We start from the raw sequence: 26,604 nt of genomic DNA, 5'->3' as shown, positions 1-26,604 counted from the left end.
ATTGCAAAGGTAATTTCTAAGTGAGAGAAGGCAGAGCAAGGGAGCTGCTTACATAGCCCCTGGCCTCGGGCTCAAGTGCAGGACAGGTTGGGGTTAATCATGGCTATTCAACATCCAAATGTATGTCAGTGACACACAAATCTACAATAAGAAGGGTTTCTACTGCTGTGGTGAAACACCATGACCGAAAAGCTAGCTGAGGAGAAAAGGGTTTATTCAGCTTCCACTTCCAGATTGCTGGAAAGTCAGGTCAGGAGCTCAAAATGGACAGGAACCTGAAGGAGCTGATGCAAAGATCATGGAGGTGCTGCTCACCGGATTGCTCCCCAAGACCACCAGTCCAGAGACGGCACCACCCACAGTGAGCGGGGCCCTCCCCCACTGAGCACTGAGAAAATGCCTTACAGCTGGGTCTCGAGGCATTTCCTCAACTGAGGCCACTCCTCTCTGATGACTCTAGCCTGTGTCAAGTTGACCCGGAACCACCCAGCACATCCTTCTAGAAATAGGCACATCAGGGCCTTTTATTTCAGGACTCAGACTCTGCAGAGATTGCTTCTACCTCAAATAACACTCTGATCATAAGTACATACAGACCGTACAGGACCAAGTCATGGCCTCCAAGCAGTCCACGACCACACAGAGGTGAGAAAGCTGATCAGAGAGAGGCATGGTCAGCACAAGAGTCAGGAGGAGACCAAGAACTCTTAAGAGAATGATACCGAGTACCAAGAGAATGGTACTCATTTTTCCTTTCCATCCCATTTGTTTATAGCTGCCATGGAGCCCTGAAAGGCTTCCTTCTGAGAAGGTAGCTCTTCCCGCAACATTTGCCCTCATGTTGCTCAAGCCCAAGGGAAAATGAAGGGTTGGAAGGTACTTCTGAATCTTCCATGATTTTTTTACATGGCTTGTAGAAACTGCTTCCTAGAACGGAGTTACCACTTTCCAACCAAAGATCCATAGGAGTCAAGACAAAGACATTTCAGGTTCTTGTTTGACATCAGCTAGGCTGAAAACCAAACCAAGCAGCTAGGTGCAGAGGCCTGGGACTGTGGGAGCACATCTGGTTCATATGTACGTATGCGTGAAGCTGAAAGGCTCTTCTTGACTCTCAGTAAGGCTCTAGGACATAGAAACTGAGCAACTGGACATAGATGATATTCCAATTTCTGAAGAATAACTTTTACTACGGGGCAAGGCTACTCACCATATTTTAGGCAGTGGGTACTTTTCTGGTCCTGCCTGCCTCTCCTTTTGGGATTGTCTACAGTCAGTAGGTGGCTTCTGGTGGGATGGATTGACTGGTTACACTGGATTCTTCAGTCCTGCAACATTCCTTAACTCTGTTGAGAGACAGCAAGCTGTAAGATTAGTTCAGCGTGGTTGGCTAAAGTTGCTTTGGGTCAAGTAGAAGACTAACCAGCAGGGTAATGCACAAATAAGCTAGGGGGTGCTGTTGCCAGCCCACCAGAAGATGAAATGGTTTACTTCTTGATCACGGCTGAGGTTCCTGAGGGTGAACTCTCCTTTGCTGGGGACTGAAGCTACAGCACTAGATTCTGAACTGAAGGCAGCCTATAGGCAGCTGGCTCATCCTGGACTGAGGAGCTTGTTGAGATTTTGTGGGCAGCATGGGATACTGTCAGCTCCTTGAAAGGCAGAAAGCCCATGAGATGAAACGGATGGTAGAGAAGGTGCCAGCACGTGAATGAACTGAGGTGTAAGAGCCCTCAAGGAGGCAGTCACTACTATGAGGCACAGCTGATTATCAAGGAAAGCTCAGTCCCCAGAACCCACATAGGGGAAGGAGAGAACTGACTATAGTGAGTTGTCCTCTGACCTCCACAGGCATGTTATGGCACATATGTGCACACATAAACATACACAACACAAACTTGAAGATGTAATTTAAAAAGCAACAAAGCCAGGAAGGGCAGTGCATGCCTTCAATCCCAGCACTCAAGAGACAGCTGCAGGTGGATCTCTAGGAGTTCCAAACCAGTCAGGGGTACAGAGTGAGGTCCCTTCTCAAACAAAACTGTAATAATAAATAATAATGTAATGAAAAACAAAATTACATTTAAGGCAGTAAACATGAGTAGCTGGTAAAAAGGAATAATTAAGATAAATCAGTTTATATGTGCTTAGAAAATGGGCTCAAAATAGAATAAAATTCAGCAAATTTATATACATTTTAGTATCCTAGAAACTGACAAATCAAGCAGATAAAAAATGGTAGGAATATAGGTATCAACAACACAACAGTAAAATGTACCCATAATAGAAATTCAACTTTTAAAATAACATGTGAAATATACTAAAATTCATCTAAAAATCATAGTCTGAAAAAATTCTACAGTAAAGATAGCAAAATAGCATTATCTGTTGCTGTGATAAGACCCATGACCGAGGCGACCTGTAGAAGTTTATTTGGGCTTACCGTTCCAGTAGAGTCCTTGAGGTAGGGAAGCTTAGCAGCAAGCAGCAGTCATAGTGGCAGGAAGCAGGCTGTTGTGAGCTCACATCACAAAAAGCAAGCGAGAGAGAATAATTATAAATACCCAAAGTATTTGCCAGCGATGTACTTCCTCCAGTAAGGTTCCACCTCCCAGAGGTTCCATAGCCTCCCCAATGACACCAATGGGGGAGGGCAAGTGTTCAAATAGCTACGTCCATGGCAGATGTCTCAATTCAAACCACCAAAGCGCTGCAAACACAGATACGCACCAGAACTTGCTAAATTGTACACTTCGTGAGTAGCTATTATACATCAAAATTGTTCTCAAAGGGGTGTTTTCAAGTGCTTGTATTTACATAGTTCTCTATATAAATCAGAAACAACTGCAGTACTTTTATATTTTTAAACTATTAAAATTAGATAAAAGACATGATAGCAAGGTCTAAAACTACACCTATCAGTGTGACAGTCCTTAATGGCCCTTGAGGCGGCTCCAAAACATTCCTGTCCTCTGGAAAAGGATTGAAAAATTCTGTTTTAAACTAAGAGTTACCTAAGGAACACACGCACTTAAATCATATAAAAAGTTTTAGAAAGACTTCCAATCCTCACAAAAATTTCTTGAGAGTAATTTAATCATTCAGAATAAATAACCCAATGTCTTTTAAAACAAGTCCATTGAAACATTCTAGAGTATGGGTTAGTTATAGCAGTTTCTCAATCTGTGCGTCACGACCCCTTTGGGGACTTGAATGAACCTTTCACAGGGGTCACCTAAGACCATCAGAAAACACAGATATTTACATTACAACTCATAACAGTAGCAACATTGCAGTTGTGAAGTAGCAATGAAAATAATTTCATGGTTGGGGTCACCACAACATGAGGAGCTGAATTAAAGGGTAACAGCAGTAGGAAGGTTGAAAACCGCTGGGTTACTATTTAGAAAATTTAGCTACAGGGTGACAAAGCAAAGGATTTTAAAGAAGGAACCTAAGGTATTATTTTATGTTGTCCAAGTCACAATTCCTAGCAGTCTGAATCCCTGTTTATTGGTACTCTCTATGCCACTATGCTGCTTCCCGGAAATGCTTAAAATAATTTATGTATCAACTAGTATGCATGGCATTTTAAAAAGAAGAATATGGGGTCCCAAAGTAGCTTGTAGTTGTGGGTGTGCAATAGAGCACCTCCCACCCCATCAGACTGAATATTGAGACTAGAGACCAAGCAGAAAGCAGTGAGACAGGACTCTTCAGTAACACGCAGTAAGGAGTAATACCCAAGGGCATCTCGGCCTAGGGAGAGAATACGACTCTTCATTTGTTAGCAATACAAATAAATCACTAAGGACACTTACATTTGGAAATTCTTCATAAAATCTTTATTTGTGATCTTATTTCTTTATAAAAGTACATTACATGGTATTGCAAATAAAGACACAGAAAGACTTCTACCTAAGCATCTATTTCACTCCATGACTAACTTCCTATCTTGATACAAAAACAAAACCTTTTCTTCTTGCTTTTCAGGCCAACAGCTGTAAGCTTATCTTAATAGAATATGCCCATTAGTCCTTGCCTGGAAAACAAAGGCTTCCTATTGGTTGGACTTAGAAAGCAACTGGCATTCTTTTTCCTCTGACCAAAGGGTCATTAAACCTTGAAGTTAAATGCAACTTTCTATAATTTGCAATGTCTTCATGAGTCTCTTTTGTTACAGTCTCTTCCTTACATTTTAGAGCACTCAAGCATTGCTTAGGAAATGATTAAGGGATCTAAAGTTAATTTACTATTTTAATAACAACAGCTACATTTTATTAAATAATCAAAAATAAAAATTATATGGATTGAGACCGACCATATATGGCCAATGGTGAGAGGATGAATTCTGAGAGCTGATACATTTATAACCCTGTCTCAGGATCAGTCCTTTAAAAATACTTAAAATGTTAAAAATGCAATTTACACAGTAAAATTGATGTGATTGTTTTCAGTATGAAAGCACTTTTAATTTCTTTACTGCAGGTACAATGGCATCCAAGTCATCAATTTCTGTAATAGAAAAAATGAGAATTATAAAGAGTAATGTTTCTAGTGAACAGCTCATAAAAATGAGAAGCTCTACACAGCAACAAGCTTCAAACACAAGGGCAGAAACAGCAGGAATGCTCTTGTGCTCAGGGTTCTCTCCCAGACTGGCTTCAGATGACCACTGCCTTCCTCAGGTGCTTGACAGAGGCTCTGGGGCGTCCCGTCTGACTCTGGCATCGATCTTATCAGACTCAGACTTATTAACACGTCCAGTTGGCTGTTTGATACCTTGACCTCTCTTTAAATCTCTGTACAGTGAACGCGTAAGCACCATAGTTCCCAACATGCATCCAAGACATGCATTTCTGGGTCTCCACCTGAGGATTTAGGAATTGATTTCTCCTTAATGAGTACAGTGCTCCTTCTTGATTCTTTTAGTCTCATCGGAGTATTCTCAGCCCTTCTTTGGGGAGATTTGTCAAGTAAGAGGTGTATGACACCTCAGAACAGGCCTCAGGGACGCAGCTTATCCTGGTTGGGATTTCTGGACAAAGCAGTTCAGGTTGTTTCTGAGATTGAGTTTCCTTCTAAGACATCAGATTTCAGTGATGCCAAGCCAGGGTTCACTTTCTAAAGTTCTTGTTCTCTGAGGAAGCAAGTTAATTTCCCTTAGCCAGATACCAACCCTATTGGAAGGCTCTAAGCAGCGGGGTCTACATTTTTTTTTTTTAGCTTATTTTGCTTGGTCATGTTTTTATAAACACTGATAGAACTGAGAGTCTTACAGAATAATGCCATTTCTCATGAGAAGTTTTCAAAATAAGATAGTCCCAGTGGGCTGAAGAGATGACACACAGTTAAAAGCACCTGGTGCTCTTATGAGGACCTGGGGTCAGCTCCCAGCACCAACAATAGCTAACTGAGTATAATCTAGACCCAGGGGATCAGGCCACCCCTTCTAGCACCTGACTGCACACTGTGCCCACACATACATACAGGCAAGTACCATACACACACACACACACACACACACACACACACACACACACATACACACACACATACACACACACATCTTTAAAAAGGAAAGAGGATAGTTCTTGTCTCCTTACAGGCTGTTTCTATTCTATGAATTAATCCTAACCAAGTCTTCCTGCAAAGCAGTTAATATTTCCCAAAGACCTAAAGACAGACATGAACCCAGTGTCTAAGGAACACCCTTCTCTCAAGTCCAGCAACACCTTCCAAGAAAGAGTCGGCCACCATCAACAGACATCTCACCTAAGATTTCAAGAAGATCATTAGTAAAAGCCTGAAATGCTGGAAAAAATTCCTCATGCTCTTCCAATTTGTTGATAATGCTGTTTAAAACAAACATAGTTTATAAAAAACATCATCTTTAGAACATTTGCTAAAAACAGACTTCTCTACTCAGTATGCAATTGAACATTAAGTACCAGTGGTCAATAAAACAATGGAAGGACGGGAGAGACCAAGAGTGAAAAAAAATTAAATGCGAAAAACCCAACTGCCAGATTGTATAAGGGTTTTTACTGGAAAACATGCAGAATATATAGATGACACATGTGTGTATGTGTGTGTGTATATATATATATATATATGACTTATATGTTTATATATATACTTATACATATAAACACACAATACACACACACACACATTCCCATTATGTACTTTTTAAAATATCAGGTTCTATATTAGTGGTGCCCAGTTTTTTAAAAATTCTTAATATTTCTCTTCTAAACAAAAAATATATATAACTAGTAATTATTAAGTAGTTTTGGTAGTGTCCTAGAAATAACTGATAGGTTATAATACAACTCAAGAGTTGGTTGTAAAAACTTAATTTCTCCATGTATAACTTGCCCTGAGGGCCCTGCCACTGCAAACGGAAGGTAAGTGACTTGGACAGCTTTGGGGCCCTTACTTTTCACCACTTCATGCATTCCCGACGCACTGCTAACAGATACCTTTGTAGGTCTTCAGGTCCTAACACTCGTTTAATCTGCTCACTGACATCTTCATTAATCATCTTACACAACTTCCCAACGGTGCTGACCACCATACACAATGACGATGAACTGTCTGCAAAAGAGGAATGAAAGCACAAGATACATTTTTAAAGAATTCCCAAAATCATTACACTCATCTAACATTCCCTGCTCCAATTATACTCATTTTACTTTTGTGGCAGCGAGGATTAAGATTTATTTTTATTAGTTTACATGCTTGTGTGTCTGTGAGTGTGCACGCATGTTTGTGGTATGTGAACTCTGAAACAACAGAGGCCAGGAGCATGGGTGTCCTTTCCTCTATCACCCTTCGCCATTTCTTTAAGGAACACTATCTCCTTGAGCCTGGAGCTCACATTTTCTTGGCTAGGCTCAACAATTCTGTCTCCATTCTCCTCAGAGCTAGGTAAAGGTATTTGTATTGGGTAAAGATATCCAGCTTGGGATCATAACTCTGGTACTCATGATTACAGAGAAAGTGTTCTGGCCACAGAGCCCTGGGAGTGGTAGTCTTAAGCAGGGTATCATGAATCCTAGGCTGGCCTGGAAGTTGTTATGTCTCAAAAAATGATCCTGAACTGATCTTTAAAAAAAGGATTTATTTGCAAGTGTATATGAGTGTGTACATGTATATATGTGTGCACAAGTGCTTTTGCACACATGGAAACCAGAAGAGTGATTGGATCTGGAGTTACAGAGACTTGGGGCATGTCTGCATTACTATAAGGGTGCTGGGATATGAACTCCAGTCCTTACAATTTCACAGCAAGGGCTCCTTAACCCGTGAGGCAACTCTACAGTCTGTGATCTTGAACTTATAACCCTCCTGCCTCCATCTCCTGAGTATGTGTACACCTTGGACTCTATAGACCATACCTTGGACTCTATGGATCATACCTTGGACTCTATGGACCATACCTTGGACTCTATGGACCATACCTTGGACTCTATGGACCATACCTTGGACCCTACGGACCATACCTTGGACTCTATAGACCATACCTTGGACTCTATGGATCATACCTTGGACCCTATAGACCATACCTTGGACCCTATAGACCATACCTTGGACTCTATAGACCATACCTTGGACTCTATAGACCATACCTTGGACTCTATGGACCATACCTTGGACTCTATGGACCATACCTTGGACTCTATGGAACATACCTTGGACTCTATGGAACATACCTTGGACTCTATGGACCATACCTTGGACTCTACAGACCATACCTTGGACTCTATACCGCCAATGCCCTGTTTTTTTAGTGCTGAGAATCAAACCCAGAGTTCATCCATGTTAGGCAAGCATCTACCAACTAAGCTATAGCCCTTCCCCTGGTTCTGTTTATTGATGCGTATGTAATTAATAGGAGTTCTGTGAGGTCTGCTGGTACCCACAAGCAATCTGAGCACTTGGAAGGTGAAAGACAAAGACTAGGCGGTGAAGGCCAGCTTTGGCTGGAGTGAGAGCAAAGCAACATTGTCACCAAACCAAACACAACCGAACTCAACCCAACCCAAACCCAACCCCAAACCTCCAAACTCAAATTCCCCCTCCAAACTTCTAAATCCAAACCCAAACACCCAGACAACCCAAAACCCAGAATAACCCTAAACCCCAAACAACCCAAAACCCAAACCTATTTTTTGTTACTTTATTAGGAATAATTCTTTTTTTTTTTCTTTTTTTTTTTTTTTTTGGTTCTTTTTTTCAGAGCCGGGGACCGAACCCAGGGCCTTGCGCTTCCTAGGTAAGCGCTCTACCACTGAGCTAAATCCCCAGCCCCAGGAATAATTCTTAAATCAATGCCCCAACTGACAAAGGGTCATCACCTAATCCCAGGAGCTCCTGAAGGTTTCTTACAGCGTTGTTCATTTCTCCAAGCCTGGCGTACACTTCATTCATTCGAGGATAGACTCCATTTAAAGACTGCACATCAAACAGCTTTTGGAAGTGAGAAACAATAGCTTGCAAAGTTTGAGAGTTTGGCATGCTGCTGGTCTATACAAAGAAGGTCAAAAGGGTAGTTTACAAGTTGAAATAATAATAAGTAGTTAATATAAACCTTTAAAATGAGAGCAATTATATAAGTATCAAATGTTACCTCTTTCTGGTTTTCAACTTCTTCCAACATGGTATCTACCATTAACAACAGATCTCCTACTTTGACACCTTCATTTTCATTCGGTTTCTTTAAATTATGCCAAGGTATCAGTTCTGCAGACAGTATTTTTAAGGACTTATACAAATCCTTTACAACAGAAGAAAGCACATGGGATTATTGGTTACAGAATAGTTTGTATAGTAACACTAATAACACAGTAATCATGGGGGCCTAAAAACACATAGCTATATAACCACCATCAGTACTTTTTTAATACCACTGCCAATTTAAAACAAGGCTGTTCTAAGTAATAATGTTATTGTTTTTTTAATTATTTTATCAGTGCTGGAGATAGTCCAGGCCCTTCCTCACATATACAAAGCAAATATTTTACCACTGAGTCATATTTCTAGTCTAGGTTTTAAATATTTTTGCAGCAATTTTGAAATGAGATTTACATACCAAAATATTCACCTTTACTAAGTATACAATTTGATGGTTTTCCTCTTTTCACAGTGGTACAAAACCACTGTGTAAGCTCAGAACTCCTCCCTCTTCTAAGAGCTTCCACACCCAGAGCTGGAGAAACACTTAGCAGTGAGAGCACTTGTTGATCTTACAAGAAGAGCCAGGTTCAGTCCCCAACACTGCATGATGGTTCACAACCATTCAGAACTCTAGTTCCAGAGGATCTAATGCTCTGGGACTACAGTTACTCTGGATAATATAGATAAATATCAACTGAGTATCCATGTGTCACGAAGAGCTTTGAGGTATGTAAGAACAAATACAGCTATTTGTTTCCCAAGGAGGTCACATAGTCTTAACAAGTGTCTCTGGGTACTCGGGGAAAACGCTAACTCTCCATATGAGGCTTCTTCCAACTTCACATACTAACTTGATCCCGAATCTGCACTGTTAGAAGCACTGTTAAAGGCCACGAGCTTCCTGGGTGGCAGAAGTGACTAATTCTAGCCAATTGCCTCATGTCCTTCTAATACTCTAACTGTAAGGCTGACTCCTTGCCTCCTATTGAAAAAACCACACCTTAGGCAGAATGTAGCACCCCTGCCCACGTTGCTTGGGGCTATGATCAGTGATGCCCTTTCAACCAGACTCTGGTGTCCAGGTCACCCACAGCATACACCTGTACTGCACCAGGCTGTCCACCTTTATTGCATTAGTTTTTTCTAATCATATACTGCACAGTTATCTAAAGTCCATGTTTCGTGTGCTTGATCTGTCCAGTTCATCTGAGTCTGTTTTAATGGAGTATGTGTATATTTGGGGACTTTTGTCTGCATCTTTACACTAGAAAACAGATTTACACAGTGGTGAGCAGCCTTGTGGCCGCTGGGAATTGAACTCAAGACCTTCAGAAGAGCGCTGAACCACTGAGCCATTCTTCCAGGACCTAGTCTGAGTTTTATGTTCATAGTTTTGTAATACTTTCCCATCTCCCACATAGAAAAATTAACTGTATCTATAAATTTGGTTCCTCCTTTTGTCTCCTTTCTCATTTGGTTTTTCCCTTCTGATGGAAAGCAAGGGCTGTTTCTATTGTAACTCTTCTGAAAAGGAGGAAGGCAGAGTTAGCACTGTTATCCCTACAGTGGGCTCTTGGCCAAGCATTGAGTGGGACATGCCACAGTGTCCACAAGCCATCTCCACCCCACCCTTTTCTGGGAAACAAACTTGAGAGACTCAGGCTTATAAAACAGTGTATTAATTTACCACAGCCATTTGACCAAAAATGCTTAGATAGTGTAGGGCTCTGTCTAAATCCTAAGGGGGAAAAAGGAAATAAATCTTGGGCTGAGTGCCAAGATTCCTTCATAGGTTCTATACAGACATAATTTTACAAATTAAAAACTCAAGCCAGGTGTGGTGGTGCATGCCTTTAATCCCAACATTCAAGAGGCAGGTGGACCTCTGTGTATGAGGCCAGCTTGGTCTACAAAGCAAATTCTAGGACAGCCAGGCCTATACAGAGAAACCCTGTTTCAAAAAACAAAACCAACCAACCAAACAAACAAACAAAAAAACCAAAGACAAAAAGCAAGCAAGCAAACAAACAATAAAAAAACCCTTTAGTGGTCTGAGACTATAGTTATTCTAGAATAATATGGATTGATTTGTATCATGAAGAACGTTGAGGCATATAAGAACAAATACAACTTTTTGTTCCTAAAGAGGTCACATACTCTTAGCAAGTGTCTTCAGATAACAGGACAAAATGCTGACAAATGTTATCACTGAATCGTATCTTTATTAACCATAGTAGAATTTTGTATAATATAGGTTACTGAAAGAAATCCAACATTTAAAAGGCACAAAGGCAATACTATTAACTTTATAGCAAACCACTTCTCAATAAACTAATAAAAATGTAATAAACTCAAGTTATATAATAAATACACAATGAACTATAAGTCAAATGTAAATATATCTAATTTCCTAGTTGTTAATAATCAACTTCTCCTGAGATTAAATAAACAGCAATAAACTCAGTCCTGAGAAAGAAAAGTAACATGTGAAGACTGTAAAGCTATTCCCCGTTAAGATGAGAGTAAGGGTAAGACGTTGATCTGAGCATGTGCAAAAGCCAGGAAATGGGCAGCATAGATATCCACAGGAAGAGAGCTAAAGATGGAAGGGCTCAGAGGAACAAAGATGGATCCACTACAAATTCTCAATGAGAGAACTTTCTGTGTTAGAGTTTTGGAAGAGGTGAGCTTATCAAAAGAACAATTTACAAGATTAGAAATACGTAAGGTCAAGCATGGTGGATCCTGCCCTCAATTATAGCACTCAGGAGTCAGAAGCAGGAGGTTATCTGTGAGTTCAAGGCCAGACTGGTCTAGGTAAAGAGTTCCAGGCCAGCCAGGACTACAGAGTTACACTCTACAGTCTGTCTCAAAAACAAATTGGAACAAAAGCCAGGACAATACAGTTACACTCTACAGTCTGTCTCAAAAACAAATTGGAACAAAAGCCAGGACTATACAGTTACACTCTACGGTCTGTCTCAAAAACAAATCAGAACAAAATACGAAAGCAGCAATATTTCAATTTTAGAAAAGTGGGGTTGGGGCTGGGGATTTAGCTCAGTGGTACAGCGCTTACCTAGGAAGCGCAAGGCCCTGGGTTCGGTCCCCAGCTCCGAAAAAAAGAACCAAAAAAAAAAAAAAAAAAAAAAAAAAAAAGAAAAGTGGGGTTTTTTAGCTTTATGAAGAACAACAAAAGCCAAGCCCAACAGATTTTCCAAACATATAAAGACTATCCGACTACGTACCTTTAAGGATGTCAGTTCATCTGCCCACATTTCTATTACAGGAACAAGATGTTCGAATCCACACTCTTGAACAGCATCTTTACTACGGTTTTGGGCTCTTTCTTTGCTCTGTTTGTAAATGACTCCTGGGGCTCGTGGGCTATGAACGATTGAATCGATGCTGCACAGCACCTGTAAGCACGGGCAGTATTTGTAGCTAAGATTTTGTCTACATTGCACAAACTGAGGCACGAGAAAGGTGTGTGTCCAGAGTCCACAAACCATGCCCAGACATCTGTGACTACTGTGGAAATGCAGTCTCAGCATGAACACATAAATTCTAAGAAAAACTAAATAAATTTTAAATTAATTAATTATTTGGGTTTGAAAGCTGTCATTAACACACACACATTCTATAGAGAAGTCCTGGCCAGCTGGCCCAATAATTCCTAAAAAAATGCTGCAAGTCCTTCCTGAGGCAGGGCTCTCCCAGAAGGCCTGCCCAGGGTCTCTAGGGCTAGCAGGAGATGCTGGTGGCCATCTGTCCAGGGAAAGCTACAGAGAACAGGGGCTCTGAGAGCCTGACTGCTCAGGCTTGTTCACAAGCATTTGTTTTATGGTCACTGATAAGTTATTTCAACATTCCAATTCTATTATACACTCATGTATAAATAAATTAATTAAAAATATTCTTCTCCAAGTTATGAACCAAAGTGGAAAGACAATCGTCTTTTCCCTGACACCAAACATGAGGAAGGCAGTGGGTGAACCGAGAGGCTTAGGGAGTCGATGCTGCCTGAGCTTCAGAAGATCACAGGGCAGCTTTCGGACACGGCACATTATGCACGCACACTTTTAGGTTGTTTACAAAAATGACTGCAGCTATTTCTTCTCCTTGCTTTGTATTTGTGCCATGATTTGCAGGTTCTCCCATCAAAATATGGATTTTTTTTTTTTTACCCTCTGAATATCAGTTGGTCTTGCTTTGATCCACAGAATTTACTAAGAAACAAAACAAAATAAAATAAAACAAACAATTCTTAAGAGGACCACTATTTTTGTTTTGTTTTGTTTCCTCTTTGTACTCTAATGCCAGCACATGGCCAAGTGCAGGCAGAATAACACAGTCCCATCCATTCTCAACACAGTTGCAGAGATATATAATCCATCCTACAGGAAAGGCACAGCAGCAGGCATGGAAGGCATGGTGGCAAGAGCTGGAGACCAGCAGGGGCACAGCATCCACACTTGGAAGTAGAGAGTAAACAAGAAATGGGACCAAGCTATCCAACAGGGCCTGATCCCAGTGACTCACTTCCTCCAGCACGGCTCCACATCCTAAAGGTTCTATCACCTTTCTAAATGGATAGAAATCAAATGGTCAAACACATGAACCTATAGAGGGTTTCATTAACACATTAAAGTCACAACACAATGCCATGATATAAGGGATTTTGCAGACTTAGGCATCGATAAATACCACAGAATCAGCCACTCACAGATGCCAACAGTTGTCTGTACGAACATTCCTTATAAAGTGATAATGTATCACACTGCAATTCAAACCAAGGAGCACCACAAACACCAGCCTTTTCATCAGCCACTCAATACCTGAAAGTATCTCTGGTCAACCAGAGCCTGCTGGTGGATGTCTTTGCTGGGCTCATCCTTTTTCTCCATGTCATCAGATTTTTTTTGACCAATAAGATCTTGTAATCTAAAGGAGGGAAAAAATCGAGGTAATAAAAATGCTTTCTTGGCATGTTAGTAGACTAACATGATTAAGCCAATGATCCAGCTGGTCTCTCCAAAACCTTACATCTTTTTACTTGTATGTGTGCATGCGCATGTGTGCAAACTTTAAATATGCATGAATGTAAAATGTAAGCCATACTGTCACTGGAAAAGTTCCTTCCAATAGGTCACAAGTTATAAGCAATCTCTAAAACCACAAGGGCTCTCCTGGACCAGAGACATCCCTCCAGGCACAGGGTGGAGGAGGAGGAAGAGGAGGAGGAGGAGAGGTGTCTCTTCATGGATGCTCTATTTTGCTGCTGTTTTAAGATGGATTTGACCCTATTCAAGATCACATCAAATTCTCCCCTCCTGTGCCTCTTAAAAAACTGGAGTAAGATTGACCAGCAGTCTTAAAAAATTCTCCACCCCACCCCCTACCAGGCCATTTAAATTACAATACCATCACCCCACTCTAGACAGAAAATGGGCTAAGACACCATATGATCAATTGTTCTTTTACTTGAAGGATCACCCTGAATTGGTCCAATAATGTAAAATGGACCCCTATACTTCGGCTGTGATGTGTTCTCATCCAAAACAAAAACAAAAACAAAAGGAGTCAAGAGGGCAAGGAACTTTGCCCTGGTCTGAACTTCCTAAGAATTATCCAAATCCCCAAACTTAAGAACTGCCCAACATAACTGTTTCACCCCCCTTCAAGTTTTCTGGCTACTTGACCCCCAATCTGCAATCCTTTGACAGACCAGACCCTCCCCCCAAATGTGGAAATGCTGTCCCCAGGTAGCCAGCCACAGTACACTGCCCCCTTTCCTACCACAAAAGATATTTTCAATTAGGCAGTTCTCTAGAGGGGAATATGGGACAACCTGTATGCACGGAGCTCCTGTTCTCTATCTCAACTAAAAGAAAGCAGACACCTGGAGAGCTCTGTTGAAGTACAATATGTCCCAGCCTTTGAACAGTTAGAACTTTATGACCAGACACGTTACTGTCAGAGCAAACTCTGACATCTCCAGAGGGGTAAGCGGTAGATTAGGACGTCCACGCTGGTGATGATTTCTACACTTCCAGGGAGAGAGCAATATCCCCAAGAGTCAGTTCTGATCCAATTCTAAATTCAATCAGAGAGGTGAACAGAACTCCTTTACTGCAGCCTAGAATGTCTCAGAGAGTCAGCAATTAAGCCCTTAAACTATGCCCAACTGACTGTAGTATGCTGAAGGAAAGGAGACTCCCACAATGTTCTTCCGATGATTTCAAGAGGCTGTAAAATATATATTAATGTAGAACCAGGGTCATAGGCAGATATCACCTAACTTGATAAACGCCCAACTGAATTAGCCCTAGATATATAGAAAACTCCAAAAAATGGTAGTTGAACCAGGCAAATCATTGGATAGTGGCTTTTATAACAGGCTCCAGGAGAAGGAGTGATGAAAGGACAAATGCCATGGCGAACTGCGGCAACTGTGCAGGTGAGTCCTCAAGAAACACAATGAGGATCATTAGGTTTATGTTTCTTAAGCAGGCAGGAAGGCCATTTCAGGTGAGAATGTTCTCAGAGACAAATGCCTCCCCCAGGACCCTTCCCTATTTGTAAGGGTGATAACTGGAAGATTAGATGCCTTCCCAATCAATGAGAGGTCCAAGGATCAATCCAACTTGAGGAGTCCTGTGTTTTTATAGTGGAATAAAGTCAAATCAATTTCCTCATCAACAAAGTAACCCAATTCGTGCCCTCCCTTTCCCCCTTGTCTCTGACCCCTCCCCCCAAAAGGCTATCATCAGGGGCATATTGGGCCAGCCGCTTCAGCATTGTTTACCTAATCCCTTGCCTATTAATAGGGAGATCTCTATTTCTATCAATTATTTTTCATAGTCCCCCCAAACTCCTGCCACTCTTTAAAAAGAGATATCCTGGTCAAACTCAAAGTTAAACTTCTTCCCTAAAGAGAACATTGCTGCTAATACGATCGAAATTGCTCATAGCATAGGCAAATGGGGAACTAATAGGGAAGGCTAAGATCATCCCTGTGTCATTCATTTCTAAGATCCTTTCCATTTTCTGCATCAGAGAAAATATCCTTTAAAACAAGGAAGTTAGGGAAGGGCTCATCAATAAAATATTAAGGAAACAGGGATCATTAATTCAATGATAAAATCCATTCAATATCCCTATCTTGAGAGTAAGGAAGGGAAGCCAGCAAGTGGAAATTAGTTCAAGATCTTAGACTCATCAATGAAGCAGGCTCTTTACTCCATGATTCTAGTCCCTAGTCTCTCAGATTCAGACTCTTCCCTGCAGCATTACAACTGTGTAAGTAATGATGCTTCGCTTTGCATTCCCATATACACCAGCAGTCAACCTCCCTATGCCTTTGAGGACTTACTTATTCAAAAGGCTGGACAGGTCACATGGACTATGCTCCTGCGAAGGCTTCAAGACAGTCTATACTTCTTTGGGCCAGCTCTCCTCCCAAGATTTAATGGAATGGGCCCATCCTGGACCATTACAATATTGTATTCTAATACATAGATGGCTTCTTTACAGGTTCTCCAAGGAGATTTTTCTATTGGACCTCAGAACCAATCCCCTTTCAGCAAGAAGGTTAAGGAGATAAAGGGTGACATGGGATAAGGCACTAGTAAATCAGACCAGAGTTGCTTATCCTGATCAAAGTCTAACAGGAAGAATTCAAGTCCTAAGGCTAGAACAAATCCAACCAATGCTGTCCTTCCCATTTCCCAAGACTCTAAAATAATTGAAGGCCTTCCTGGGAGTCGGGGGATATTATATAATTTGGATCTCAGGGTACGGTGAATTTGGCCATGTCTTTCTTTTAAAGAGTTTCAAGAAAACTCAAACCTAAGCCTGTGCTTAGACTGAATGGCCCTCTGAATCACAGGCAGCTTTTCAACAGAAAGAAAGCCTTAACCAAAAAGCACCAGCTCTGGACTGCTCACCCAACCCAACTTTTACCTCTGTGTAATAAGGAGGGAAGAGGGGAGGAGAGGAAAGGAGAGGAGAGAAGAGGATGAATTAGGGTGGCTGCCAGAGTGACTGGTGAGACATGCTGATGCTGGGACAAAGGATCTTGCTGTATTGGGCATATGGTCCTGACCCATCTTTGCTTTATCCTTTGGTCTGGTCAAGGCCAGAAGTACTTGTGACTTCTAACACTCAGTTGTTAGGATTTTCTTGGTCTGAGAGTAGAAAGTATTCCAAATTAGTGAGTTACACTGCTATAGGTCAAGCCTACTTATTTGTTTTACTAGAAATAGTACCAATGCTGGATGTGTTTCTGTGCACCCTCAGACTTGGAAGAAGACTATCTTTAAGACTGTAGTGCAAAGCATTAAGGTGGGAATTCCTATATCTCAGATTGGATGAGCTGCTGTGCCTCAGGTTTTTAGACCTTGTGGGACAGAGAACACAGAGAAAAATCAATCAAATGGAAAAACTGCTATAATGATACTCCTCTTTGCTTTAATGCAACGGATTATCCCAACTCAGTCATGGACTGATCTGGAAATCAACCCAATATTAGACCAAAGGAAATAACAGTGAGCATTTGGAAGGCTCGTTCTGGACATATTCAGAAACATATTTGGAAATTGGAAGCTGCCTTGTATGATGTTATGTTTGTGGTGGATAAAAATGGAACAGGTTCTGGGGGTTAAGGTAAATGTAACATCCTGCATTACCCCACCTAATCTTTTACTAATTGGGAATGTCACCTTTGTTATTGGCTCCAATAATGAGTTCAGTGTTTTAATTGTCTTTTGTCCAATTGTGTTTCTGGACTGTATGATGGTCAATTTGTAATGGTAGCATATCAACCAGCTTTTATTATGATTCCTGTAAATTTATTTGAATAATGGTATTCTGAAAAAGGCTTACAGATTCTAGAAGAATTAGTTCACACTCTGGCAAGGAGCAAAAGTATGGCTGGGCTGATAATTGCTGGTGGCAATCCTCCTTGTAACACAGCAGGTGCTACCACTTCTGCATTAGCTTTAGCACAAGAAGTACAAGCAGCTAGTTTTGTTAATCATCTTCCAGAAAATGTGACCAATTCCCTGAGCATACAAGAGGTCTTGGATAGAAGGCTAGAACAAAGCATTGTTGCATTATATGACACAGTGCAGATCATGGAAGGTGAGGTCTGAGGAATGAAAGTCAGAAGCCATTTGGAATGCCATGCTTGATATATCTGAATTTGTATAACTCTAAAAAATGTATAATGAGAGTCAGCACAGTTGGACCAGAGTAAAAAGGCATCTTCAAGGTATATGGCATAATTCTAATATTTCTTTAGTTTTATTAGCCCTGCATACAAAGGTTTTAAGTTTAAGAAATGCAAAGTCTTCATCTTTTGATGCTGCTGGTATTGCAGAAGATATTCTGAAAAAGTTACAGGCCGTTTTTCCTTCATGGTCCTTGTTTACATCTCTTACTGGGCACAGCAGGACTTGGCTTTGTGATCCTTTTTATGGCATGTCTATTACCTGCTCTTTTGAGAGGACTCATCAGAGTTTTCACAGATATCAAAGCAGAGTTGCATAAATTCAAGCTCCAATGTCTTCCCTAGCAGAAGCTGGTAGTCAATGACAGGTAAGTTCATCCTGAAAACCTTTTTAATCTAACACAGGCCACAAATACAAGATTATTCACGTGCCAATGACGGGTAAGAGCTGTGTTTTCAGTTGGCAACCCAAGACAGGAACAACTTTCTTCTCTGTGACTGATAAGGTGCCTGACCATTATAGATTAAAAAAAAAAGATGGGTAAGAATATCTCAGAGGTGGTGTAACCTAAGACAGGACATGGATGCTAAGATTCACATACTGGTGATGGGAAAGGGCCACACTTCTTGAAGAGACACCTAGGACTGGCATAGTCTTTCTGCACCAATAGCTTTGTCAGCTTTGGTATAGATAAAAAGGGGAACATGGGGGGTGCACAGACAGAGTTAACTTTGGCTGACTTCTTGCTTGTGATTAATCATGAATGAGTCTGCTGACATCTGTCTTTCTTTTTAGTTAAGATGTGCATTATATCCTGCCAAGTTCCTCTGTTTATGCACACGTCCTTGAGAGACTGTCCAAGCCTAAAGGAAATGGGCTTAGTCAAACATAGATATTGGAATTGCTCATGCTTTCTATTGCCTGCCTTTAAAAGACCCTGAGAAAATACACTTGCTCCTGGTATGGTATTAACCAGCAGCCCTCCCATATCTATCTCTTGCATATTCTTTCTGCCTTTCCTATAATCATTTTTAGTCCCTCAGTTACAGTTTTCATGTTGACTGACAGCTGGCTCTTGGAAATAAACTTTTAATGAGGCATTTTACAAAGCTCATCCAGGAAACCAGATCTCCTTAGACTAAACTACCTCCACACCTCTAATCAAGCTTTAAAACATCCCTAACTGTTAGGGCCTAATTCTCTTTGAGATACTGTATAGCAGGTCATATCTTACCAATGTTACAGTGTTGGATCCAGGAATGGTCGAGTAATTTCCCTTGTTTTCCAACTAGCAAAATTGTAGCAACTACTGTCAGGAACCTCAAATTGGGCCTTCTCAAGAACAACAGCAGAGACTCCACTTCTACTCTAGGGACTTAAGTAAAACTCCTCATTAAAATGGATCTCTCACTTACCCACTGTGGGAGGGACCATATCCTATTATCCTATCCTTACGTACAGCAGTATGAACAGCAAAACTAGATGCATGGATCCATCACACTGGTCTCAAGCCTTAAACTACTTTTCCTGATTCTCCTAAGTTATCAGTGGATCCTGAGACCAAGGCCAACTCACATCAGTTACTCTTGTAAACCACTGGGGACCTTAAGCTGCTCTTCAAACAAAAGAAGAGCATATGTGTCCAAAGCAGCAGCATGTATAGGCACTACTGTTGCCGTAGCTTTTAGTTTATATCTGTGCCTACCTTACTTTGTGATGTAACTTTTCCCATAATTCAGGATAATGTCTGAAGTCACTCTGCTTTACTTCCAGATGATTCTTGTAACTACTCCAATACCCACCTTCCCATATTCTAATGTCCCACCCAGGAGCCTAATTTCTTTGACCCAATTTCACAGACCTGGCAAAATATAGGGCTTTCATCTTCCTCCAAAAATGCCAAGTTTCTTCATTATCAAATTTGAATCAAGTACAGGACTGCTCCAACTACTCTAGATCTTTATAAAGGGGACCATTTTTCAGGGATATCTAGAACTTCAATTAATAAAGTAATACCCTTTAGGAATCCCTTTAACACAACCAAAATAAAATATCTGGTCTTTTCTCTTTAGCTATGGGAGAAACAAGAGACAATACTTATTAGACAGCAATCTCACTACTGTGTGGCCATTAACAACATCCCACCAGAGGCCTCTAAAGACTGGGCAGGTATGCAAAGGCCACTGTTATACCACTCATTGCCCCCTACCCCAAATTCCCTACCCTGTAGCTGCTGATGGATTATTGAATCTCCAGTAACTAAAAAGTCTCAATTCACTGGAATGATATGGTGGACCCACATCGCAGTGAGTACTAATATCTTAGGTCTGGAAAACTCTGGGAACCTCTATGGCACACTTAGACTTCATCCTACATGGGAGTTACTTTTACTGGATTAACCTGCACTGGGGCACTTTGAGATCTGGGGTCCATATCCATTACCCAAACTGTACTCAAGCACCTCAGTGGAGCCAAGACTCAGGAGTCAGGGTAGATTTCTCAGAACTGGCTGACAGTCCTGAAGAAAGGAGATCTTTTTGGTAATCTAGGCACTAGATTAATGGGACAAGATGAATGAGCCATAACAGACATTGTATAGGAAAGACCCCTCCCGAACAGGACAGAGCAGAGTTACTCTCTCAGGAGGAAAGTGGGTCTGGGAGATACTCCCAGAAGAAAACTCTAACCCAACAGATTGGCTAACTTATACTAGGCAGACATTACAAAATTACTTTCTAACCCAAAACTGGGAAGGGCCTGCACCATAGCAGTCTCCTAAGAGGCTCTGCCAGAGCATAACAAATACAGAGGCGAATGCTCGCATCCAACGACTGGACTGAGAATGGGGTTCCCATCGGAAGAGTCAGAGAAAGGATTGAAGGAGCTGAAGGGGCTTGCAACCCCATAGGAACAATAATTTCAACTGACCAGAGCCCCCAGGGACTAAACCACCATCCAAAGAGTACACAGACCCATGGCTCCAGCTGCATATGTAGTAGAGCATGGCCTTGTTGGGCATCAATGGGAGAAGAAGCCCTTGGATCCCCAGTGTAGGGGAATGTCAGGGCGGGAGGTGGGAAGGGGTGGGTAGTTGGGTGGGGGAACATCCTCATAGAAGAAGGGGGAGGGGTAATGGGATAGGGGACTTATGGCGGGGAAACTGGGAATAGGGATAACATTTGAAATTTTAATAAAAAAATATCCAAATAAGGAAAAAACATTAGCTCTGCTAAACTTGGATCCTTTACTGCCTTTTAATTATTTAATTGGTAGAAAAAGAATTTGACAGGCACACACCACATAAGGCTTGTGGTGCCTCTGCCCACCACACCATCCTGCTATCAGGCACACCACCATTAATACTGTATTCATGTTGTATTGAAAGTGCCTTTTCCATTCCTTCATGATCGTTCCCCCTTATGCTATCTTAATGAGGTCTATTTAGCTTTTGCAGCCCCAGTGTTTAAAATGCCACATAGATACTAGGGAGGCCTACTGTGCAGCCAAAACACAGCAACAGTAAGAAGGGATATTCACTGACTAGAGTAACCTTTGCCATCCTTTCCCAGAATTCTCAGTTAAGTTTCTCCCCAAATTTCAGTAGATACACAATGAACCCCTCCTTGTTTTGTTTGCCTTTTAGTTGTGATAATAGTGTTTCCACAGGGAGGAGAAAAAGCAACTATCAGTGAAAACTGAAATATCTATACCAATAACACAAATGAATCGATCTACTACTATCTTACAACCCAATTTTTAAAATTGAAGGGACAGAAGAATTTATGTGAAATAAAAGAAGAGGGGAACTGTTGTTAAAGAGTTAAGTAAGCATGGAGGTTGGGGGGTTAAAGAGAGAACAAGTTAACCAAAACTAAAGATAGAGAAAAAAGCCTCATGGAAGTCCACTAGCTGAGAGGCTAGTTTGAAATTACAACTTAAAAAGATGATAGCTCTGTAATAGAAATAACCTGCTTGGGTGACCATGGAATACATGGGTGTAAGACATGGATACTTTCTAGGAATTAATGGTCAGGGGGGCTCCAGAGGTCTCCAGAACAACACAGACTGTTCTTACTGCCTCTGGCTACCCACCGGACAATACGACAAGACTCTAAAGACACTATTGCTGAAAACACCATACAATTTGGCCACAGGACACACAGAAATAAGTCCCAAACTACCCAGGAAACTCCTAATGCTGGCTAGTTTTCAGAGAGCCGGAGTGTGCTATGCAGGCTCCTACCCAGCTGGGCCTTAATGCCTCAGCACTGACTGACCAGGCAAGAGACGCCTCTGGTCCAAAAGTGTCTTGGGACAACAGCCTTCTGGCTGGATTTGAGGCCTGTGACACACGGGGAACTTTATGACTTGTCAGAAGTTCATGACTCAGGAATTCAGAGGTCTTATGGTAGGACCTGCCATTGCTATTTTGATAAATGATTTTGTTGTCAAAATGCTGCCTAAGTATCCATGTTTATACCTAACCACCTGGGGTGCTCACCTTTGATCAAAGCATTACGTCTGACAGTGGGCAGCAAGAAATGCAGAGACGCAGAACTGGTCACAGAGCTGAGAATACAAGACGGAGTGCTCAGCCCTGTCACCCTCCGCCACCCCGAAGCTCCAGGAACAAGGCAGAAGAACAGAAAACCCAGAGGATGGGGAGAGGCTATGGAAGTCTGCACTCTGAACATGACATGACAATCACAGTCACGGACTCAGAACACCTGTGCTTATAGTTAAGACTCTAACACAGACAGGCGAGAGGACTTCCAGGGCCCACCCCTTAATGCTATTAAGTATCTGGGAGGATCATTCCTTCTGAGGATGTGGACACCAACAAGACCCCCATGCTTGGTAGAGTATCAAACCCATGCACATACCAGTTACACCAAATGGATTTGGCAGGCTATTTTTTTAAATAACAAAGTTGTTTAGAGGACATGTTAGGGGAGAGGGAAGTTGTAGAGGGGAAATTATATATATGACCATATTATATGAATGCATGAAATCCTCAAGAACATATAAAATAAAAAATAAAGTCAAATCCAAATTGTTTTTAGACTTAGAATCAGAAATATCCCCTTTCCACGGTTTACTTTTTTTGAGACAGAGCTTTGCTATCTATAGCCCAGCCTACCCTCATGCTTGTGATCCTCCTGTCCATACTTCACGGTGCTGGGATTTATAGGTTGATGTTAGCATGGTTAGTTCAAAATTACTTCTAATGTCACATCCCCACTCAGCCTGGCAATTCCAAGCCAAGGATATTAACATAACAGATGACAAATAAAAGAGCAAATGATAAACATAGGACCCAACTATAAGCAAAAACAAAACGCAATTACTTTATGTTTTTCTTAAGGGTTTTCTCCAGCTTCTTCACTTGTTGTTTATAAAGTCTCAGTTCATGTTCTGTGGGCCTGTAGAGAAGAAATCATGGTGAGGACATAAGTTTATTGAAGAGATAAAAACACATACCAAACAATAAAGAAAAGATTATCTTATTATCAATAAACATTATGTTATTTTAACTAAATTTTATGTGTATGGGTGTTCTGCCTGCATATATATCCTGAATCACTTGTGTACTTGATGCCTGTGAATGCCAGAAGGCAGCACTGAATCCTCTGGAACTGGAGTCCAGATGGTTGTGAGCCATCATGTGAGGTCTGGGAATCAAACTCTGGTCGTCTGGAAAACAGACAAAGTTCTTATCTGCTGAGCCATCTTTCTAGCCCCTTATTAAATCTTTAACTCTGAGGTGTTCACTAGGCATTTTTATTTCATTCTGTATTCATTATTTAAAGCTGTTATTCACTCTTGGGATACTATGTAACTTGTTTCTGGTATATCCATCACCCAGTTTGTTAATATTTTGATATTAACATATCTAAATCTTTTTTACACTAAAACATGTTTTCCTCTGGGCTGCTTGCTTTTGTCAACTTGACACAAACTATCTGGAAAGATGAAATCTTTTTTTGGTTTTTTTGAGACAAGGTTTCTCTGTGCAGTCCTGATGTCCTAGAATTCACTCTGTAGACCAGGCCAGACTTGAATTCAGAGATCCACCAGCCTCTGCCTCTCCAGTGTTGCAATTAAAGGTGTACACACAAAAAACAAAAACAAAAAGAAAACAAAACAAAACAAAACAAAAAAGCAAAAAAAACACCTCAATAAAATCGGCCTGCAGGCAAGACTTTGCAGCACTGTCTTGATTAATGATCATGTGGAGGGCCCCGCCCACACCTGAGCCCATGGTCCTAGCTGGAACAAGAAAACAGTCCGAGGGAGCCCTGAGGAACAAACCAGGAAGCATATACTTCCATGGCCTGTGCTTCAGTCCCCGCCCCAAGGCTCTTGCCCCAACTTTCTTGAATCATGGACTCTAAGCTGTAAGATGAAATAAAGCCTTCCTTCCCCGAGTTGCTTCTGGTCACGTCATGATGTCATCACAGCCAGAAGGGCCCTAGCTAGGACACCTCATTAATGTCAGTCCTGTCTCTCGCACAACAGGTGACTGCTATCCTAAACCTACAGTCCATGATCCCAAACATGCTTTTAAGTTCTTACTCCCCCTTCACATGGTCCACAGCAAGTTTTCAGACTTCATGCTATGAGACCACTGCATAACCTTTTTTCACTAAATTATAAGTGAAGAAATACAGGAGATTTGCTTTGGTCATTGATTTATCCCAAAACCTGGGATGATGCCTGACTTACAATAAAAATTATTGAGTAAAACTAAAGTTTTATTAATGTTCATTCTAGGTAACACACTGCCAACAATTAGTATTTTCTTTTTATAATTATGCTGCCTATTTTCTGTAACAGAAACAACTGACTTTTTGCTCCTATAACACTGGGATGTAAAAAAACAAAAACAAAAACAAAAAAACAAACAAACAAACAAGCAAAAAACCCCTGGGGCTAGACAGATGGCTCAGCAGCTAAGAACACTGACTGCTCTTCCAGAGGACCTGAGTTCAATTCCCAGCAACCACATGGTGGCTCACAGTCATCTGTAATGGGATCCAACACCCTCTTCTGGTGTGTCTGAAGAGAGGGACAGTGTACTCACATACATAAAATAAATAAATAAATTTGTAAAAAAAGAAAAACAGCTAAAAGTAATTTTAGAATGAGAAATCCACTGAAATTGAATGTGATATAGAAAGTTATTATAGAGTATACATTTTAAATTCATTAAGTTAGTAAAATTCAAATATTTTCACCACAAAAATAGTGAGCATTTGAAATAATTGGTGTCACTGAGTTTGAGGTAAAGTACTCCACACTACATTCCTGGATCACATAACTTTGTATCCCATGACGACTACAACTAAAATTTGTCAATTTATAATTTTAAAAATTAAAACATAATGTGAAGTTATAAAGACAAACAAGAAATACTGTGATTCATTTATACAATATCTAGGAAAGACAAAACACACCAGAGATTGTCTGAGGTAAAGATAAGGGTGTGAGGATAAAACTACATAAACACAAGGAAAAGTCCTGGGGATAATTCTCTCGGTGGTGACTATTCACAGAGGCCAATTATATCAATACTTTCAAATTGTGTATAATTTATTGTATATCAATCATACATGACTATAGCTACCTTTATGTGTGTACAGTATATGTATGTATGTGTTTGTGTGGATATGAGCATGTGCATGTTTGTGTACAAGTGCACATGCACATGTGTGTGAATGTGTGAAGACCAGAGATGGCATCAGGTATCATATTTCATCACTGCCTATCTTAGTTTTGAGATCTGTTCTCTCACTGGACCTAGTTTCCATCAACTGGCTAGGCTGACTGGCCAGCCAATGAGCTCCAGGAATCTGCCAGTCTTTACACCTTCACCCAATGCTGCAGTTACAGATACACACTGCTACAATTTGCCTTTTCACAAGAGTTCTGTATCTGAACTCAAGTTCTCACATGCTTGCACAGCAGTTTTCCAGCCCTCACTATAGCTAATTTAAAAGAAAAACTAAACAAAGACTGAACCTGGGCTTAGAGAGACAGCTACGTCTGGTAAAGTGCTTGGCATGCAAACATGAAGACCTGAGTTCAAACCCAAGAGTCCACTAAGACGCACGAGAGTGCACACTTACAATCCCAGCACTGGGAGGGTGGTGGCAAAGACAGGAGATCCCTAGGGCTCATTGGCGGGGCAGCCTAGACTAATTAGCAAACTCCCAGCAGCCAGCAGTTCTCACGGAGCGATCCTGTCTCATAAAACAAGGTAGACAACTCAGCAGTGCCCCTTGATGCTGACCTCTAGTTTCCACACACAGGAGCACAAATGTGCACACTCAACTGCACACACACTTACACCCACATATAAACACAAACAGAAAACGGAACCCTGAATCTCCTCAAAGTTCTTAGCCAATTTTATCCTCAACATGGATTCCGATTTTCGCATTTCCCTTGCTTGCCGAAGGATTCTTATTCCGTTCACCATTCACCATGAAATACTACTGGTCAACAGGAGCACAGGAGGGTCAGGTACTCACTCAGGTGCAGTTTTAGAGTAAGGGGGAAGGAATGATTGGTCTAACATTCTTATTGTTTTCCTCACCTGTTTTCCAGATCTTTTTGGAGGTTCAGCTTTTCACCCAACAGCACGTCGATCTTGGAATTGGATTTCTCAAGTTGCTTCTGTAACGAC

The 26,604-nt window shown here is 41.1% G+C and overlaps 1 protein-coding gene across 32 annotated transcripts in view; it reads right to left on the bottom strand.

Annotated features, from left to right (window-relative positions):
* Positions 1–3,822: 3,822 nt before the first annotated feature.
* Positions 3,823–26,604, bottom strand: part of Cep70 (centrosomal protein 70) — a 52,891-nt gene continuing 30,109 nt past the window's right edge. For all 32 annotated transcript variants that reach the window (XR_015626869.1, XR_015626868.1, XM_087563134.1 and 29 more), the window contains 9 exon segments: positions 26,515–26,603; positions 23,264–23,338; positions 13,521–13,626; positions 11,931–12,101; positions 8,636–8,782; positions 8,364–8,532; positions 6,486–6,600; positions 5,776–5,855; positions 3,823–4,515 (listed from right to left, as the gene is read on the bottom strand). Coding sequence is in view for 30 of the 32 variants with exons in the window: in XM_087563134.1 (XP_087419260.1) it covers positions 4,454–4,515; positions 5,776–5,855; positions 6,486–6,600; positions 8,364–8,532; positions 8,636–8,782; positions 11,931–12,101; positions 13,521–13,626; positions 23,264–23,338; positions 26,515–26,603 (1,014 nt within the window). In the remaining 2 variants the exon portion in view is untranslated.

Source organism: Rattus norvegicus, chromosome 8, assembly GCF_021556685.1.
Source record: "Rattus norvegicus strain SHRSP/BbbUtx chromosome 8, alternate assembly SHRSP_T2T, whole genome shotgun sequence".
Classification (NCBI taxonomy): Eukaryota; Metazoa; Chordata; class Mammalia; order Rodentia; family Muridae; genus Rattus; species Rattus norvegicus.
The sequence above is the reverse complement of the archived record's forward strand: the minus strand, read 5'-3'. Positions and strand labels throughout refer to the sequence as shown.